Here is a 12524-nt window from a genome sequence, read left to right as displayed (position 1 = left end):
TGGTGTAATTGTGTGTGTTTCATCACAGATGGTTGTATATTGTGTTGCATGTGTGTGGAGTCCCTGGCCAGTGTCGGTTGTGAGTTACTGACATGTGTTTATATTTATGCAATTGTGGTGTTGTTGTTACGAGTTCGTATGTTGTATGTGAATTTGTGAGGCTGGGCCTCTGCTGTGTTGCCGTGCATAACTGTGTGTTATTGACGTCTGGTGTGTGTGTGTGTGTGTGTGAGATGGCTGCAGTGTGCGTGCTGTGTATGTGTGGGTGTATTTGTTGCTGTAAGCGAGTGTGTGTGTCACTGCACTATTATGTGAGTATAGCCCGCGCACCCCCATCCCTATGGTATGTTTTGTAACAGTTCCAATTTATACATTTTACAACTGTAACAGGTGAGTGTGTGTACTTACGGTTGTTGTCTTCCTCGTTGTCAATGATTCCGTTGTCTTTCTACGAGCAGGGAGATGACATCTAGTTGTGGTTCCATGGCGGCTCGGGACGAGTATGTCTTCCTGGGGATTAGTTTCTGCTTTTAAACTGTTTGTTTCTGCCTGGTGTTCTGTGGTGGTCCGACCGTGGCGGAAATTCTGCCAGACTGGTGGTGGTTCCAATCAACCGCTACGGTCTGACCGCACTGGTGGTGCCAGTGGTAATTTGGCGGGATTCTGTATGCATCACCCCAAATGTCATAATTTGGCGGTTTTCTCCGCCAGCCTGTTGGTGATCAGACCGCCAACTCCAACATCAGACCACTAAACTCGTAATGAGGCCGCCAACTCCAACATCAGACCACTAAACTCGTAATGAGGCCCTCTGTGTTGGCTGTTTAGTGTGCCAGCACCAAATTGCAAGTGAAAAGGTCAACATTAGACACTCAACTAAAACTCCACATCAAAGCCTGTGTTTTAGGAAGCCACACTATTTTACTTATTTTATTTATTTTACTTATTCTACAGTTACAACTTCTGGTTGGCAGAAGGTCTGTTAGAATTACAGTCTAAATAGTTTCGTTTTTAGTCTTTTCTGAAAATGCATGACAGTGAGTGCAGCTCACATGGAGGGGTTGACAGTATTCAGTTTTTTAACTGTGAAAACGTAAGGATTGTCCTCTGTGTTTCATCCACTTGAAAGATCATTACGGGATCAGGACAAAGTTTGTAGCTGGGATATACACTAAAGCTGTTTTTCTGAAGTTATTTTGGATCCTTTTCCCAGAATACTTTGTGAAAGGTGTAGAGAATCTTAAATGTAATAATGGCTTTGACTAGTAGCCAGAACAGAGCTTCCAAAGCAGGCATGACTTGGTCTTGTTTTCGTAGGGTGAGGCATGTTTAGGCAGCCTGGTTTTGTAGCCATTCCAGCCTGTTAATAACCATTCTGGGGAGGCCATTACGAATGATATTAGAGAAATTGAACTATTCTGTGTTTGTACAAAATATAAAATAAAAAATATTGTCATACAAAAATACTGTATCAGGATATCAAACATATTGTTGAGTGGAATATCAAAGGTAAAAAATATTGCTTTAAGTGTTGTTTTTTTAATATTGTGAAAAAAAAAACATAATTAAAATAATTTTACATTTTTTATGTAGAAAATTATAATGTCAATCAATCAATAACTTTTCAGTTAAAAACCATTAAAAGCATGTATTCAATTTTAAATCACATAACCTAAAATCAATCCTTTTACATAACAAATCCAATCAATGTAAATAAAGACAACAATTAATTAAGACCAATAGATCATGAGTTCATAAACATTTTACATTTCAAATCCATCTTTACATGTATCAGATAATCTGCAAATAAGTATTTGCTCAAGCCAAAGACTACATGGGGGTGGGGTTGCGTCATATTTTAAGACTCTTAAAACTTCTATGTGCCTCCTGAACCCCATATTTCTGCAGATCAGTCGTATCCATTTCCTTCTATGCTTATGATAGGCTGTACAAAAAACAACATGTGTGCAATATTTTCAGTACTACCTAATTAAAGTGCAGGTGGTGTCTGCATCAGTGTAATTATACAGCTTTTATTTTGTGGCAAAAGTTTTGACTTAAGGAGTTTTGTAGCAGAATTTCATATATAGTATTTTTGCCAGGTGAGGCTGAAATGTATCTAGAAACTCTTTCAAACCTTGGGTTCCACGTGCAAATGAGAAATTGTGTTGTGAGCCTGCCTAATTTAGGGTTTTGGTGAAGGGTATTGGAGACATACTCCCAATATGTTTGTTTCAATTGGACCTTTGATTTTGGTGTTAATTTGTGTGGTTCGCGCCAATACGAATAAAGGCCATGCTTGCCAAACCAAGTTCCAGAATACCTTCTCTATAATGTGCCAGTTCTTGGATTGTCCACAATCGCATCCAGTAGAGCATAGTCTTCGTACATTGGTATTAGTGGAGTTGACATAGTAAAACACCAGTAGCCACCCTCATTAACCTATTTTCACTTAGCGTGAGCTGTTTTGGTTCAACTGTATCCCATAACTTGGCCCCACATAAGGCTGTGGTCTGAGTCTGTATACCTCTAGGGCCAGAGTAACTGCTTTGGATTTAGATCTTTGGTATTTGTTAGGGATAGCCATTGAGTTGTGTACAAGAATCACTGTTGCTTTGCTCATGTGGGGAAGCCATGATAACCTAGATTGGAGTGTTACTCCCACGTAACTGAAATTGGATACATTCCCAAGTTTTTGCTCTTGGACTGTAAAGTTTTCCTTAAAGGTCCTAGGGCGTTTGATGGCCATATACTTGGTTTTAATGGTGTTGATTTCTAATCTCTTTGTAGCACAGTATGTATCAAGTAATTTTTGGAGACCTGTTGGTGTATGTGACACCAAAGTGGTGTCACTTGCAAATAATATAATAATAGTGCTGGAACGGGGCCCCACAGAGCTCTGGGGATTCAAGGCTACACTTCTTATGATGTCAACTACATCATTCACGTAGAGTGAGAATAGGGTAAGTACAAGCACACACCCTGATGGGGATAGGTTCTATGAGTTCGCCATGCCTTGATGTAATCTAATTATCTGGGTTAAGAAATCATCGGGTCCACTTTAGCTCTTGAGCATGGCCCATAAGGGACCTCTTGGGACGAGATCAAAAGCCGCCCTTAGTCTATGAATGCAATTAACATAATCCCACCCCTCAATTTAGTGTATTTCCAAAAGATAGATGGAAGTCTGAAGACCTGGTTGATTGTGCTTACGCGGGTCCTAAACACTTCTTGATAGAGTGATAAGATGTTATTATCATCCACCAGTAATTTAGGGCATAATTCAGATGTTGGGGGAGGGGAATACTCATCACAAATGTGATGGATATCCCATCCACCGTATTACGATCCTCATACGATATAACAGGATTGTAGTATGAGGATGGGATATCTGTCATGTTTGTGATGGAGTATTCCCCCTTGCCAAAATCTAAATTAGGCCCTCAGTTTGCTCAGTATCTGCCTGATATATATTTTTTTGCAATACATCTTTGAGGTTGATTGGCCTATAATTGCCGGGGTTCCTCCTTGCTCCCTTTTTTATGGACTGGAACAATTTAAGCCCCTTTCCATGTAGGAGGAACCGGAGTTCCCAATGCCACTGTGTTGCTGATTACGTTTACATAAGGAGCCCATACTTCTTTGTCATGTTTGAATACATTTCCTGGGATTTTATCTAAACCAGAGACTTTTCCTGGCGTAATGGCATCTACGGCCTCCAGCGTTTCTTCCATACTAAAGAAAGTTATAAATTCCATGGCTTTATTTATACAATTATTCTGAGTCCATTGCAGATCTTGGGAATGCTCCACAGGTTCAGAGTACAAGTCAGTAACATCCAGGTGCTGGGCTCCAAGTAATGCTCTGTGCAGGTTAATACGTCTTTACTTCCATGGGCAACTATTTTCCAGATGTGACGGTATGTTTGCATTTAGCCACTTGTAACAGATTGCTCCAATTCATCTCGTCCCAGCTCCTTTCGCACAGCTGTTGCATTTTCAGTCTTTAAAACTTTGAGTAGCAATTTGTTAGTCTCTTTGCATTCCTTCATACATCAGGGATTACTCAAAAGATCTCTATCAATCCCTTGTCTTTCCTTCTGTGCTGGAATCTTAGTTAGATACGACCCGAGGGCTGTAACCAAGGATTGATGAATATCCATTATTGGTTTATCAGATGAAATACAATTAAATTAGAATAATGGCTCATTACATCAGAAAATATGTTGAAAATGATAGCCAACGTCCCTAAATTATTCAGTATGGAAGGCCATTTTACCGTCCTTGTTCCCAATAGAAGGTTGTGCTAATAGTGTGCTCCTACCCAATGATCATGTTTCTGGGAGACTCGTTGACATCTCTAGACATAGCGAGAAGTGATCATTGTCTTCTCTACTGTCTATTTTAAAGGCAGTTATCCTATTCCATGATGTTTTGCTATGTAAGATGTGATCTAACTCTGATTGAACGCTACCCCTTTTGAATGTGTTGAAGTTGGCATTATCAGAAATAATGCTCCCATTACCCGCTCTCAAGCCATGTTCTAATGTGAGATGTACCAGTTGCATAGCTGCTACCGTGCATGGTACCAGTGGGCCAGATGTTAGTTGAGGGATACGTCTTGCCATGTTCTTGTCCTCCATAATAGATTCTAAGACATTTATTGGCTCATACATGCAGGTAAAGTCACCACACACAATGGTTGTGTCCTAGGAATCTATAGTTCTGAGGGCACTATAAAATATTTCTACAGCCTGTGACTCCTGGTTACTTCTCCTTGGTTTTATGTACACATTACACAAGTGCAACAGAGGCTTGCTATGTATGCTTAAGTTTACTCTCAAAATATCTGGCAAATCTGTAGAGTAGACAGTAACTGTGACATTTAGGGAGCTTTTTAAACAGAGGACCAGCCCCCAGTGGTCTACTACTCGGTGAGTGAATTGCTTTAATATAATATGTTTTATACCCACACTTATATGGTAGATACAGTAGCCATGTCTCCTGAAAAAGAGAGAGATGGAACTAGGTGACATACTTATGCCAGTTAGGGTCCATTAGCTTGTATCTTAGGGCCTCATTATGACTTTGGCGGTCGGACGAGCCAGCTGCTAAAGCCACAGGGAGGAGGCTGTCGTCATACTGGCAGCCCCCCCAGTAATATTACAATGTTCCCACCGGGCTGATCGGTGGAAACATCGTATTACGACGTTTCCGCTGGTCTGACCATTGGTAACAGTGCCACGGCATTGGCCTTGGCTCCCTTGAGGGGGCCAAGGCCAATGGCGTGGTTCAAAAGCACCCTCGAATTGCGTACTGCCTGCACTGAAGACAGTGCACGTTCTAAGGGTGCAGGCAGAGGGGCCCCTGCACTGGTCATGCCATGGGCAGTGCAGGGCCCCCCTTTGACCACCAGCATTAGCTTTCCACCAGGTAACGGAAAGAGGACTCATGATCAGCAGGGCGGTGCAGAACTTAGTGCTGCCGTGGCTGGCCATGACTCCGACCACTGCCACCCCATCGGGATCCATGATCCTGGCTGTGGCGGCGGTCCCCTGGTGGTTTGACCACCAGGGTTATAATCTGGTGGTCGGACTGCCAGGAGTGTGGTTGTCTGACTGCCACTTGGGGTTTGGCAGGCTTAGTCGTACCATATTGCTTGAGGCTCGGCGTATAAGTTCCAATTCAGATGTTATTAGGGTACTTGGTACAACCTATTCCCTTAACTCAGTGCCAATGCTGTAAGTGAGCTTTCCTCTTCTTTCCCTCTGTGGTGTCTGGAAATATCATAATTATATTGTCATTGTAGAACACATTTTTCAATTCTTATTTTACAAATCGATTTTTTATTTTTTTTATTTATCATTGTCAATTTTGGATTATGATTTTATTTCTTAATTTATGGTTCAAAGTTTAGGAATGATAGGTAATATTTTAAAAATATCTTAATTATTCTTTTATATGTTTGTAGTTTTGGTTAGTGTCATTTTTTAATGTAAATTTTAGATTAGTAGTTTATAGATGAAAAATTATGTGTGAGCATGGAGTAATGATTGTGCATATAAACTTTTTAGTCGGTGGCACCTTTATGAAAATGTTTTAGATTGTTGTGGAAATAGTATGTTTTACCACTTTAGTGTCCACCACCTTCCCCAAATTGGTATAAACTGGAGTGGAAACAATAATGTAATCCCTTCAGTGTATGACTCCTTCCTCAAATTGGTTTCCCAAGCTATTCTAGATTGGAGTGGGAATAGTAAATCGCATTCCTTCAGTGCCCAGTACCTTCCTCAAACTGGTTTAAATTGGAGTAAAAAAGAGTAAATCTCATCCCGTGGAAATAATAAATGTCACCCCTTTTAGTGTTCAATACCTTCCCCAAATTGGTTTAGATTGGCGTAGGAATAGTAAATACCATCCATCCCTTTAGTGTCCAACACTTTCTTAAAAATGGTTTGCATTGTAGTTTGATTGTTTAATTTTCTTTTTTGTGTGAAATACTTTCTTTAAATTTTATTTGTATGTAGAAGAAATAGCTTGTGTTATTTAATTAGCATTGTTAGTGTTTGGAAATATAATACAACTTAGTCAAAGGTTTGTAATAAATAATGGTATTATGTTACATATTTTTATAGAATAAAGATGTAACACATTTTTCTAAATTTATTTATGTTTTCAAACCTTATTTAATGTATTTTTTATATGTTTAAACACATATATTTCAATTTAAAAATAAATACTGATATATAGATAAGTAAATGAAACATTTAATACTTTTTATTATTAAAAAAAAAAGTAAACCATATTTAAATAGCATTGCAAGTTGTACATTTTCCACTGTTTAACTTTTGTAACATTTCCTAAGTTGTTCTAAATACATATTTCCAACATCTTTTAACATGTTTTTTTCAGTATATATTAAATAATTGTATATATATTTTGTAACTTCTTTTACAACTTTTTTGACGTTTTACATGTTTAATATTTTTAATTTTTTTTATACTTTATTCAATATTTTTACATTTTTTCCTATTAATTTCTATGGCCATATAGTCGTTTTTTAGTTTCATTTAGTACCCATTTTTTTACCACTACCTTTTATTTTGCAATCTATTTGTGTAATTTTTAGACTATTTTCCGGGATCCAAGCTGCAGTGAGGTGCTGCTGTTCATCATAACAGGTACATCCTTTTAAAAAGTTTGTTAAGTGTTTTGAGGTTAAGTGGGGAGAAGGGTGTAGTGTATAGGGGGGTGTCTAGAGGTTAGTCATAGTGTTGTTTGTGGGTAGGTTGCTTGAACATTCAGTTCTATTCAGACATCCAGGCTTACAAGAGGCAAGGGGCTATTATGTATGTATACAGTATTTCTATAGCGCAAACATGGCCAAAAAACAGCAAGCCACTGTACAAGGACAAGCATAAAGTCTATTAGAGATACGAGAAATAGTTGGGTTATGGACAGATAATGCATTCTGATGTAGTGCGTCTACAACTCTTTCCTAAATTGAAGAAGTAATCGGGCAGTATCCAGAGACGCTGTTCCAGATCATGGGTGCATAAATGGAAAAGGCCTGCTGCCCTGCGTTTTCTTTTTTACAATTCTTAGTCTGCAGTCTGTTGATGTGCTTGCTGCAGGTGTACCAAAAACCACCAGAGATGGTCAACTTGTCAGCAAGATAAGGAGGAGTGCTGGTTGTGATAGCTTTCAAAATGATCCAGCTTATTTTGAAAGACTGGCTGGCAAGGGATGCCAGAGGATTTCCATCAGGGTGGAGGTGATATGATCACGTTTTTTCAGGCCCTTAGTGAGACATGCTGCAGCATGTAGGAGGCCCATAAGGGATGCCAGAGGTCTGGAAGGCTTTGGAGCATGGACTTACCAGCATCCTCACGTTAAAATACGAGTGCTTGAACAGCAGCTCTGAAGTCACCTTCTGGAAAATAGAGTTTCACTTTCTTTAGAAGAGAAAGCTGGTACCAGAACATCTTCGTTTTTCTGGGAAGGTGTTTCTTGAGGGCGAAGTTGGTATCTAGGGTAAATCCAAGTAACTTGGCACTGGTGAATGTTGGCTTTCAAAGTCATCATAGTTAATTTCTTTGAGCCAGGTTTGTACTGTTATTCTTGGCAAATAACAGGAATTCTGTCTAGCTTGAGTTTAAGCTTCAGGTAGGCACTGGACATCCAAGGCTGGATGATTTTCTGGCAGTGTTAGAGGCATTGGATGTCTAAAGCAGAGGAGACCTTCAAGCAGAGTTGTGTAACATCGGCTAATTAGTGAATCTCAATGCTGTTTATGTGAATAAAGCACCAAGCTCCATGTAAAGGTGGAAGATGACAGGAGACAGGGAACACCACAGATGATAGGGATCTTTTGGGTCCTGGAGGTTCCTGTGTGAACAAACCTGTGTGAGTTGAAAAGGTAAGAGGAGAATTAGTGAAGGCCACTGCCAGGGAACCGCAGTTGAAACTCCATGGTGCTAGCTGCTGGCTTTCAACATCATAGTTCCTGACATCATGGAACTGAAAAACAATCTGTTCTCACTGACAGTATCCTGAGGACCCCATAAAAAAGAGTGATATTTTGGTTCCTCTGTCATCGCAATATAGAACCTGGAAATCACTACTGAGATCCTGCCAGGACCTCAGAAAAGACCAACTGTTAGGGTCAGTTGCAAAGAGACACATTATTGTTACTTTCTGTGTGAGATCTCCAACTCATGAATCTTAAAGATGGGCATGCAGAATTTAGACACATACTTGATGGAAGGAGCACAAGAATGGAGCCCAGGCGTCGACAATGTGCACAGCAGACTGGTGCTGCTGTTGATGTAGGACATTGGTGCAAATGGTGAAGACAGGCATTAGGGGCTCATGATGTAGCCAAGAGTTAGCTGAAGACAGAGAAAGCAAAGAAAGCAAAGGACAACCTGCCTAATTTCATAAACTGTCCCGCATTTTTTTGCTGTTTGACAACAAAGATTACATTTATAGAGATATTTTCTGAGAATCTTGTGAGACCAAGAATAATGACAGATATTTTGCAGGCTCTGGTACAATCTACAAAGCTTCCTTGATATAACTAATTTACCGACCATCTTAATGTACTACCCTAAGTAGTATTTGGAAGTATTCTCCACCCAGAGTAGCCAGATCCAAAGATAAAACTCTCATGCATCCCTCCATACAACCATGTGTGTTTGCCTGGCAATGCAGCAAAGCTGCAAAATAATTTCCCAATTATTGAACAGACATGACCTTTCTCTTCTAAACGTCCATAATGGTGCCCACATTTACAGTGCTCTGAATACCTAAGCATGTTTGTAGCACTGAGTAAACCACAACTGGAAACAGTATCAGTATGTGCCTTCAGATAATTCCGTTTGCAACTATAAATATTATTCACTCATGTCTTGAAACGTAAGGGACACTCTCAAAATTTCAGCTATAATAATTTTGCCATAAATACTCCAAAGTTCACACTTGATGTTGTTGATGTAGGACATTGGTGCAAATGGTGAAGACAGGCATTAGGGGCTCATGATGTAGCCAAGAGTTAGCTGCAGACAGAGAAAGCAGAGAAAGCAAAGGACAAACTGCCTAATTTCATAAACTGTCCCGCAAAATTTTGCTGTTTGACAACAAAGATTACATTTATAGAGATATTTTGATAGAATCTTGTGAGATCATGAATAATGACAGATATTTTGCAGGCTCTGGTACAATCTATAAAGCTTCCTTGATATAATTCATTTACTGCCCATCTCGATGTACCACCCTAAGTAGTATTTGGAAGTATTCTCCACCCAGAGTGGCCAGAAACAAAGATAACACGTGGTTGCCTGGCAAATCCTTTACTAATCTTGCAGCAAAGCTGCAAAATTATTTCCCAGTTATTGAAAAGACATGACCTTTCTCTTCTAAATGTCCATAATGGTGCCCACATTTACAGTGCTCTGAATACCTAAGCATGTTTGTAGCTCTGAGAAAACCACAACTGGAAACAGTATCAGTATGTGCCTTCAGATAATTCCGTTTGCAACTACAGGGAGTGCAGAATTATTAGGCAAATGAGTATTTTGACCACATCATCCTCTTTATGCATGTTGTCTTACTCCAAGCTGTATAGGCTCGAAAGCCTACTACCAATTAAGCATATTAGGTGATGTGCATCTCTGTAATGAGAAGGGGTGTGGTCTAATGACATCAACACCCTATATCAGGTGTGCATAATTATTAGGCAACTTCCTTTCCTTTGGCAAAATGGGTCAAAAGAAGGACTTGACAGGCTCAGAAAAGTCAAAAATAGTGAGATATCTTGCAGAGGGATGCAGCACTCTTAAAATTGCAAAGCTTCTGAAGCGTGATCATCGAACAATCAAGCGTTTCATTCAAAATAGTCAACAGGGTCGCAAGAAGCGTGTGGAAAAACCAAGGCGCAAAATAACTGCCCATGAACTGAGAAAAGTCAAGCGTGCAGCTGCCACGATGCCACTTGCCACCAGTTTGGCCATATTTCAGAGCTGCAACATCACTGGAGTGCCCAAAAGCACAAGGTGTGCAATACTCAGAGACATGGCCAAGGTAAGAAAGGCTGAAAGACGACCACCACTGAACAAGACACACAAGCTGAAACGTCAAGACTGGGCCAAGAAATATCTCAAGACTGATTTTTCTAAGGTTTTATGGACTGATGAAATGAGAGTGAGTCTTGATGGGCCAGATGGATGGGCCCGTGGCTGGATTGGTAAAGGGCAGAGAGCTCCAGTCCGACTCAGACGCCAGCAAGGTGGAGGTGGAGTACTGGTTTGGGCTGGTATCATCAAAGATGAGCTTGTGGGGCCTTTTCGGGTTGAGGATGGAGTCAAGCTCAACTCCCAGTCCTACTGCCAGTTCCTGGAAGACACCTTCTTCAAGCAGTGGTACAGGAAGAAGTCTGCATCCTTCAAGAAAAACATGATTTTCATGCAGGACAATGCTCCATCACACGCGTCCAAGTACTCCACAGCGTGGCTGGCAAGAAAGGGTATAAAAGAAGGAAATCTAATGACATGGCCTCCTTGTTCACCTGATCTGAACCCTCCATTGAGAACCTGTGGTCCATCATCAAATGTGAGATTTACAAGGAGGGAAAACAGTACACCTCTCTGAACAGTGTCTGGGAGGCTGTGGTTGCTGCTGCACGCAATGTTGATGGTGAACAGATCAAAACACTGACAGAATCCATGGATGGCAGGCTTTTGAGTGTCCTTGCAAAGAAAGGTGGCTATATTGGTCACTGATTTGTTTTTGTTTTGTTTTTGAATGTCAGAAGTGTATATTTGTGAATGTTGAGATGTTATATTGGTTTCACTGGTAATAATTAATAATTGAAATGGGTATATATTTTTTTTTTTTAAGTTGCCTAATAATTATGCACAGTAATAGTCACCTGCACACACAGATATCCCCCTAACATAGCTAAAACTAAAAACAAACTAAAAACTACTTCCAAAAATATTCAGCTTTGATATTAATTAGTTTTTTGGGTTCATTGAGAACATGGTTGTTGTTCAATAATAAAATTAATCCTCAAAAATACAACTTGCCTAATAATTCTGCACTCCCTGTATAAATATTATTCACTCATGTCTTGAAACGTAAGGGACACTCTCAAAATTTCAGCTATAATAATTTTGCCATAAATACCCTAAAGTTCACACTTGATGTGTATAATAAAGCAGAATTTCCTAGATGCTGAAAGTCTGTCCCAATATCTACCATCGTGGAATGAATACTACGTGCTCACCTGAGGTCCTTTTCATGACTTCCATTGTGTCCTGTGAACGTGTTTCATCCTCTGGTTTTGTGTGCAGTGAAAATACGGAAGAAATATGTGGAGCTCCTGAAACGAGGAGACATACTACATATAACTGCACGCCATACTAAACATGCTAAGGTGACAAATCCAAGATCTAAACCAAAAAGTGAGCACAGTCTGCAGGTAGGCTCTGACATGTAAGCTGTGAAGCACAACATACTGTTGTGTGAGCCATGATAATGTTGGAGTGCGGAGCAGAGAAACTCCAAAACGTTGGGAATAAGCAAAATTATTTATTGTATTTAATAGTTAAGTTCTGGTTATCATTTAAGCCATATAAACATTAACAAAGGGCCAAACAGTATATTACACTAACACTTAAACTTGATATACAAATATACCAAAACATATATACTGCTAATACTTCGAACTGGACCCAGAAATACGAATTCTTGTTGCTAGAATCCATCAAATTTTATAAATTGGTAATGAGCTAGTTAGCTCTAACATTGTAGCTAAAATACATGCCTAGTAGCAACACCCAAACTTACTTAAAATTATACATAAACGCATTTATAATTGGTCAGATTTACATAACATACATAGTTCATTCGCACAGATAATACCCATACATTTCAAGGTTTTAACATGTCCCAGACAAATGTGCATGTACCTCAGCCGCAAATCATGATCCATTATAATTCTTATACATGCTGAGCTAAGATCTA

General features: G+C 39.6%; 1 protein-coding gene across 4 annotated transcripts in view; it reads right to left on the bottom strand.

Annotated features, from left to right (window-relative positions):
* Positions 1-12524, bottom strand: part of LOC138292724 (zinc finger protein 501-like) — a 109674-nt gene that overhangs the window by 19781 nt on the left and 77369 nt on the right. For 2 of the 4 annotated variants that reach the window (XM_069231460.1, XM_069231461.1), the window contains one exon: positions 11785-11880. The exons of 1 other annotated variant lie outside the window; for it this stretch is intronic. In XM_069231460.1, coding sequence (XP_069087561.1) covers positions 11785-11880 — 96 coding nt within the window. Of the gene's footprint in view, positions 1-7492; positions 8402-11784; positions 11881-12524 lie in introns of those variants that run through there. One more of the 4 variants, XM_069231463.1, reaches the window with a different exon arrangement.

The sequence above is a fragment of the Pleurodeles waltl genome, chromosome 4_2 (genome assembly GCF_031143425.1).
Source record: "Pleurodeles waltl isolate 20211129_DDA chromosome 4_2, aPleWal1.hap1.20221129, whole genome shotgun sequence".
Classification (NCBI taxonomy): Eukaryota; Metazoa; Chordata; class Amphibia; order Caudata; family Salamandridae; genus Pleurodeles; species Pleurodeles waltl.
The sequence above is the reverse complement of the archived record's forward strand: the minus strand, read 5'-3'. Positions and strand labels throughout refer to the sequence as shown.